The sequence below is a fragment of the Lepidothrix coronata genome, unplaced genomic scaffold (genome assembly GCF_001604755.1).
Source record: "Lepidothrix coronata isolate B3197 unplaced genomic scaffold, Lepidothrix_coronata-1.0 Scaffold64, whole genome shotgun sequence".
NCBI classification, from domain to species: domain Eukaryota; kingdom Metazoa; phylum Chordata; class Aves; order Passeriformes; family Pipridae; genus Lepidothrix; species Lepidothrix coronata.
The window spans coordinates 5,030,811-5,039,045 of NW_016690244.1; the positions used below are offsets into that span (position 1 = coordinate 5,030,811).

An 8,235-nucleotide genomic window follows, 5' to 3' on the forward strand; every position below is an offset into this window, starting at 1 on the left:
GGAGAAAGTAACTTTATTAAAAAAAAAATCAAAAAGTCATGAACACATGCACATTTTTCATACTTTTTCCAACCATTTAACTTCATTCATCTTTACTACATATACAGGCTGAACTTGAGACATGTATGTATCCTACCACCCAAAACAAAAACCTATCATTTATTAGTGAAGTCATGCCTGTTCATGAACCTATGGCTATAATTCAGAAATATTTTCCTATCTTCTAGAATGGATAGATTGTATTTCTAAAAAGATCAAGGAACTGCTGTGAAGATTTCCAAGCCCATTATCCCTTCAAAACTCTCAAGTTCTTTTAAAAGCTATTTTAATGTAGGGACTATAGAGATGGATCTTCATTGCTAGAAAAAGGAAAAAAGCACATTGGAGAAAGCACTAAGAATATCTCAATGTCAAATTTTAACTTTTGTTTAAAATTTAACACAAAAAACCTTCAAACAAGAATAAACTCAGTTTAGCTTAAATAAATGAATGAAATTAAAAGTTATTAAATTATTCCAGTCACATAAAAAGTTATTAAATTATTCCAGTAACCTTTAACCTTCATATGTCTTAGATTAATGAAAGACAAAACTGAGTTAAAGAAACGTCACAAGTTTCTACAATTTAGGCTGAACTAAACGAAGCTGTGGTAAGTCCACTCAATACAGCTGCATATGGACAAAGATTCCTATTGCAGTCCAGCTGTTGCTTGGCAATGAGCGAAATCATTCCTGGAGAAGCCAAGAACAAAGGAGTTCATGAGGTCTTGTGTTAGTCTTCTGTCAAGGGACAAATTTCATCTTGTGTGAATGAATCCTTTAACTTTGAATTACTGCAGCTATTACTCCTCTGAACATTTAAAGATTATTTTCTAAGTAGTCATCAGTATGACTCTGAGAGTCCTAAAGATGAATATCCTTGAAAACTACATTCCCAAATTATTTTTCAGCTTGTCTTAACTAGTGCTGCCAATCAGAACAACAATCCTGCAAGGGCATATTGAATTGCAGAACAAGATGCACCTTGCCCAACTAGTGTTTTGCAATTTTCTTTTCAGTTGCTATACTTACCTTTCTCACACTGCCCAAAATACAATGAACTTCTGAGAGAAACCTTCACAACAAGGGATTTCCAAAGGCAGCTCAAGCACTACAAGGTAAAGTATTTTCAGTTTTGGAAATCTAATTAAAATGTACCACTTCTTCAATATTATATAACAGGTAGGTTTAAAATATAGCAATCAATATGCTTCTTCCAGATCTCTAATCTTTACAGTGGGTGTAGACGACACACAAAAAAACAATTACAACATTACAGATCCAGCTAGATTGGGCTGTTCCTATCAACTGAAAATTGCAAGTTATAGAAAAGATAAATTATTGACGTCCTTACAAAAACTTAGCTTCTATGAGGCCAGACAAAACAAAATTCAGATAAAATCAGTGCCAATGCCTCTTAAATTACTCCAATACTTCTCTCTGTTTACTCCTATGTAAAGCAAGACCTCTGACATCTCTCTCTGTATAACTCTCTACTAGTTCAGATTCCTCTTCCTCCACAGAACACTCACAGCTCAATTCCCCAGAATTTCTATAACAGCCTCAGTGCTTTCCTTAAGTACTTGTTCATGCTTCACACTAAAAGTCTTCATTCAGGTGCTCACTTATGTTTCTCATCTCTATATGGTATCCCTTCCTGTCTTTCTCCACCATCAAAAACATTGCATGAGTATGTAATCACGTCTATTCTGCTGCAACCTTCTTCTTCACGGGTGTATTCAAAATGACACTATGAAACTCACCTTATTTTCTATTATCTGTAGCCACCAACCTCAGCCACCTATCTGTGGCTCTGCATCTGGGTGTCATATGCAAGTAAACAACAATTCCCAGCTTTATCAAATTTGTATCATACCTTCCTTCTCCTGAGTACCAATATCATCATAATTCTGTTTATCCCGCTTCTTTTAAGCACTTTTTGGATTTCTGCCAGAGTTCTTCATGTATTTGTGTCCCCTTTGCCTCCTTTTGAACATTTCGACCAAGCATAAACAACCATCATATTTCAAGTCTGAACTCATATCCCCAACTTTGTCTAGATGAATAGGCCAAATTCTCTTACATCTAAGCAGTGGTTCATTGCTTAAGTGCAAAGACTCTCTTCTTTCTAACAATTCCTATGTACTAGTATGGTAGCATGCAGAAATTATGTAAAAATGCCCTGTATACCACAAATTTGCTATTCTTGTATTCCAGCCATTTCTGAAGTTTTTAGCCACTAATACAGGATACTCACTGAAGAAGTTGAACACTGAAAGAATCTGGAAGCTCTTGGACACTTTACAATATGAGGTAAATACAATCACAGAATCATTTTGGTTGGAAAAGACCTTTAGGATCATCAAGTCCAATAGAAATTCCAATACTTTCTTAAAACTAGTTTTACCTCTTATTGTGTGTAAGACATCAAAAGACAGCAGGTCTGTCCTTCAAAAGTTTTTGCACCATAGACTATTCTTCCCCAGAAACCTTCACCTAACATCAAACTTACAACTGAAAATCCTGTAAACATACTGTGACTGTGTCAGACTGCTGTGGGTCATCCACCCCTATAATGAACACAAACCAGTGGCCCGTCAAATTCAAGATCCTATCAGTGACCGCATATGGAGAATTAGACAAAAGCATATCTTTAGATAAAATTGTTGTTACTCCTCCAAACACCAGGATGAAGATACACATGAATAAAATATGTCGCCAGCAAAGAAATATAAGCATCCTTCAACAAAGAGTTTATGCAAATTGTATAAGCAAGAGAAGTTATTTGCACAGGAACAGTAGTGGTCAGAGTATTTTCAGGAATTAAGAAGCCATTGGAATGACACAAATGTATATTTGTTCAAGTCTGGGAGCTTGTTCTAAACAAGGAACCAGGGGTATCACAAGAAAAGCATGGATTTTATATCAAAAGAGATATTGTGGTGCCAAACTGTCATGGGCATCTGGGTCCCACAGTCTGGTAACTTTGTGATTTAAAAAAAGCCTGACTGCCCTTAATTTAGCAATAAGTCCCTCTTCATATAACTTCAAAATCCAGACTTATCTTGGCTGACACAAGTGAAAATTGCAGAGTCTTGTGTTAAAAAGTTGTTGTTGAAGGCAGCTTTTGCTACAAATACTTTCATGTGTAACTATTTATAAACTCAAATATTAATGATAAATAGGTCATTCATTCATTCATATGGATATTCATATCCATTCATTGGATATTCCCAAGAAAACTGAGGCAGTTTTAAGTCAGATTCACAAGTTACATGTAATATTTGTGTGTGATGCTAATGAGTTTAACTTCTGTCCTGTAGCCTCTGCAGAGGTCCAACTTTGGTCAAAGCAATCTTGAATGGAATGTTAAGCAGGGCCCTTGAGCTAAAAGAAGTGTTAAAATGTTGGGATATCTCACTGTAATTTCAGTGAGGTCACCCTTTCACATTTTCCGATGCAGGATAGTTCAGGAGTGCAACTTTTTATTTCAATTTTTATATTATACTTAGAAAGCTGTGTCACCAGAGAAATGTGCAAAATCAAAAGCTCCCATCAGGGATCTAGCTAAACTCTGGAAGAAAAAAAGTTAATTGGGTTTTTCCTTCTGGTGTTAGATTTGATGAGCTTTTGTCTTTCATACTACTCACTGAAGACTCTATTGGTATCAGTTAAGACATCTGCCATAGAAGTCACCATCACCCTTTCAAGGATACAGAGAGACTGTCCTTACATAGTTTTTTAAATACAGTTCATTAAACTACAGTAGCTTGCATCTCTCTGCGTTTGTTACTTTTGGCTGTCACCTGACTTTCAGGTAACTTGGAGACTGATGTGCTCGCTTGCCTACAGCACTGTCTTAAATAGCATGCTACTAGCCAGTTCTTTCCTCAAGACACAAATCACATTTGTTAAAAGAGAAATGGATAACATTGTGATCTGAGCTGGTTTAACCCAACAGTTCTATTGTTTCTCTTGTTTAAACAAACCCTTTAAGTAGTTGACATTTTCCTTTGAGCTCACTTGTTACAAGAACACTCCTTTTAGTGAGCTCAGTCCAAAGGTTACATTGCTCCAAAGTTACAAGCATTGATTAAAAAGGAATTCAGGGTAGTGCAAACCGGAAGTGTTGTGCATATCTTCCCTTCTCACAGTTGTGATCATTAGTATACCTTGGACTGCATCCCCAAGGAAAGACTAATTCATTCCAGTTTAGCTTAAGGACTGTGTCAGTATCCAATAGACCTGGTGTAAGCAGATATGAATTTCATCTATGTATATATCTCATCCCTGTACATCTACCTCATACTCGGGTACATCCATATTACAGCTGTACATATTTCCACTTGATCTCTGTATCCCACTTATATCTCAGAGTTACCAGCCCTTAAAATCTTGATGTTTATATAGGATTTGTTCCAGTAAAGATCTCCAGATATATCCGAGTAGATGACTGAAAAAGTCATGCAGTGATTTTTTTCATCTGACAACATAAATAATGCCAGTTGCTTTTTGCATAATTTTTAGTATTATATTTCCTCTTCTTGTTGAACACTGCCCTTCAAGTTTCTTTCAAGTGGTATGATGCTATAAATAGGAATGTTATAGCTGTCTAAATGCAAAATACAGTCATCATTTTATTACAAAGAGAAAATGTTACTTAAGTGAAACATTCCGAATTTGTTCTGACAAGCATTTTGTGCCAGAACAAACAACAGTTAGCAATAGGAATCGGTAAGAAAATCACAATGTTTTCTTTCTTTACCTTAGGATATTAACAATTACACTTTACCTGTTTGGGCTACTCGTGGTGTCAGGACCAAGCTGATAAAGCTCTCAGAATTGTTATTGCAGGCGGAATTCGGGTTCCACAAACAAATACAAAAATCACGTTTGCAGGGAGGTAAGCCAAATTCTTACCCCAATTAAAAACAAAAGTAGGATGGGAAAGAAGAAAGGGATATAACAAACATTGCTACAGATTCCATAGTAGATGTATAAAAGATGCCGTCATATGTGGATATTGGTGGCCAGCACTGAAAGATTTCAATTAATAGGAAGGGAGGTGGTGAGGACATGAATCATGAATATCCTAATCTAACATTAAAATGGAGGTATCATTTAGATTACACTTTATAAGAAATTCAAACTGATATACAAATTCTTACTGAATTGAGTCAAGTCTGAATTTAATGTAAGTCACCATATGTAACTTACTTCAAAAAGTATTATTTGTAATAATGTCTAGAATGGTGAGTTTGTAGCCTTACAGTCTTCATATTCCACTACCAAGAGTCCTAAAATGAGATTATAAACTGCTTCTAAACTTTATTCTGCTCAGAAAATAGTAGCTGAAATTTAAAAATATTTTATATATTTTCAGTCACTCATTCTCCTCCATTCATCCACTGCCACCTTTTGAGCTTCCTTTCATTTTACATGGACAGGGTTTCAGTCAGGATCTATGAGCTACAAAGACAAATAAACATATAAGCATGAATCAGTTTGTCGCATTTCTGAAGCTCCAACTTACAAAACTTAGCACAAAGTTCAAACATCTGTCCTTGCTAACAATTGCTATTAAAAATGTGCCAGTAGCTGAAGCCTATTCTGTCTAATTCTGCTTGTCTGTACAGTTCTCCTTTTAGGATTTTTATTTGTTGAGATGACAACCTTACATTAACATACTAGCACAGCCATTGATTTAATTCAAGTAGTTTGTCTTACAACTTTTCAGCAGTTAACATTAATGAAATACAGACAACTATACAGTTTATGAAGGCCCTGAGTCTGGAGGATATGCTCTTCCTTTTTTCTCTGAAAATCAAGAAATCAATGGAGTTACACACACAGCAGGGTAGTATTCATTACTGTGCTCTTCTTGCACTGGTCTGCTGGCACAAAGTAGCTGTGAATGCACTGTTTGAAGATGCTGAGGCTATTAGAGATCCCCAAAACGTTTTACACAGAAGTAAAATAGGTCCACTGTTTATATAAAAGATAGTGTCAGAATTAATCAGGGCACTCTGCACAAATTACCAATAAAGTCAATTGAATAAATCTGGTGCATTTAAAACTGATTGTTAAAATGGCAACGATCAATGCAGATGTTAACATCTCTCTCATTGTCACTGCTTCCCCATTTTGTTTCAGGTATTCTTTTAAAAACCATTCTAAAGCGTATGTCAAATGCTAGAAACCCTTCACACCGGCAAAAAATGGTTATGTATTCTGCGGTGAGTGATTTCTGTTTCTTTTATGCTTCCTTTCTGCAGTTATTAAATGCAGTGAAAGTCATGAAATTTTATTTCCACCATGAAATATAGCTACAAGCATTTTTATTTGGTTAATCTTAAATGCCTTTTGATTATTTTCATTCTTTAATTAACAGATACTGCTTTGAAACCTGCAGCTTTCTATTTTCCACCTGATTTCATGGCTTTTTTCTTTGTAATATTGTTTTGATTGAGTAGAGAACTGGAAAAACCATGCCTCATGTTTTACTAAGCCTGTATCATGAAGATAATTCAGAAAGAAATCTCCTGCTTCCTGCATCTTTTTTCAGGAGTAAAATAAAAAATAAAAAAAAAAAGAAAAATGAATTTACAGTTACTTGAGAAGGTCTTATGATGGCATGTACTCAATTGTGACTTTGTATTTTGGTTTAGAATGTGCAAACGCTGTCATTGGAGGAGGAAATTTTTGTATTGCTCTCAGTAAAAAGCTCCTGTTTCTAAACTGCCATTAGAGTATGACCTAACGGGTATATATCAGCTACAGAGCTTACTGATCTGATCTCTAATACTGTTTATTTAATGGAAAAAAACCACTAGTTCCTTTTGAAAAAGCTTTTAAAACTCCTGTTAATTTTGGTAAAAACTGCAAGTGACTAAGGCTTCTTAAATATTTACATATGTGGTTTTTTTATACATGCAGCACCTCAGTTTATATAGCCATAAAAGGACATTATTTGCTCAATGTTACAGAGGGCAACTATTAATGAGGCCACAATAATGTTAATGTTGAGCGGAGAGATAATGTGCTGGACTTATTGTTAAATAATAGGTTCATGCAATCATTTTCAGCAGACCTTTAATTACAGGTTTCTTCTGTTCACAGCATGCAGCCACCATTGCTGCCTTGCAGACAGCACTCAATGTCTTCAATGGGAAATTGCCTCCTTACAGTGCCTGTCATTTTTTTGAACTTTACCAGGAAAAAAATGGGCAAGTATCTTCAAGCTGTACTTCAAACGTGTACTTTTTCTAAAAAGCAATTTACTAATTTACAATTTATTTACTTCTAAAAAAGCAATTTACCCCAGACTAATTAAACTGGATACACGAGGTTCACCGTGCAGGAAAATATTATAGGTTGATTTTAATTATTATAATTGGACTTGATTTAGTAGATGGTAGCAGAGTAAACCTGAAAACCTTCTATATATTGATTCATTACAGTTATGAGAGGTTTTACTCCCTCCTTTTAATCTATTTAACTTCTTGACAAAGATGACATACTACACGCAAATGGGCGTTGACCCTCTATTGTTTAAAAGGACCTTTTCAGAGTACTAATGATATTAATAAAACATAAACACATTAACAACCAGAAAAATAAGCTGGCTGAAAGTATGTCCCAAAGTACAATCTCTACAACATGGAAAGACTGTGTGGTTTTGCATGGCTAACTTTATTTCGACCCTTCTGTATTTTGAAACAGGCAATACACCATAGAAATGTACTATCGGAATAATTCCTTGAGAGATCCTCACCCTCTCACTCTCCCTGGCTGCAAATTTCGCTGTCCACTGGAGAGATTTACTCAGTTGGTCTCTCCGGTCCTCGTACGCTACTGGACAAAAGAATGTAAGATGTAGGACATCAAAAGAGGTAAGTTAGGTGCTTTGGGCACATATACCCAAAGTAAAGTCATGATTAGATCTTCTGCCAACAGCTCATTTAAAGTAACAACCATTTTCACAAGGGTCTGGTCTAAATTGAAAAATATGCAGATCCAGTAAGACAGAATTGTACCCATGGCCATAATTTCTACTCTATTGATGCATTTACCCATTCCAGATCAGCTTTCTGATGAAAGGAAGTCAAGGCTGATCATGTGATTTTTTTTGTTTTGTTTAGTTTTAGTACAGTCAAAAAGACCTTCAGTTACCGAGGAAGCACATACAAATGCACTG

At 35.5% G+C, this 8,235-nt stretch overlaps 1 protein-coding gene across 1 annotated transcript in view; it reads left to right on the plus strand.

Annotated features, from left to right (window-relative positions):
• The window catches only part of LOC108498792 (prostatic acid phosphatase-like), a 14,183-nt gene extending 6,266 nt beyond the window's left edge, over positions 1 to 7,917 (plus strand). The window contains exons 5-10 of the mRNA XM_017817930.1: positions 1,058 to 1,156; positions 2,256 to 2,351; positions 4,809 to 4,941; positions 6,192 to 6,274; positions 7,158 to 7,264; positions 7,761 to 7,917. Of these exons, the coding sequence (XP_017673419.1) occupies positions 1,058 to 1,156; positions 2,256 to 2,351; positions 4,809 to 4,941; positions 6,192 to 6,274; positions 7,158 to 7,264; positions 7,761 to 7,917 (675 nt within the window). The remainder of the gene's footprint in view (positions 1 to 1,057; positions 1,157 to 2,255; positions 2,352 to 4,808; positions 4,942 to 6,191; positions 6,275 to 7,157; positions 7,265 to 7,760) is intronic.
• Positions 7,918 to 8,235: the final 318 nt, after the last annotated feature.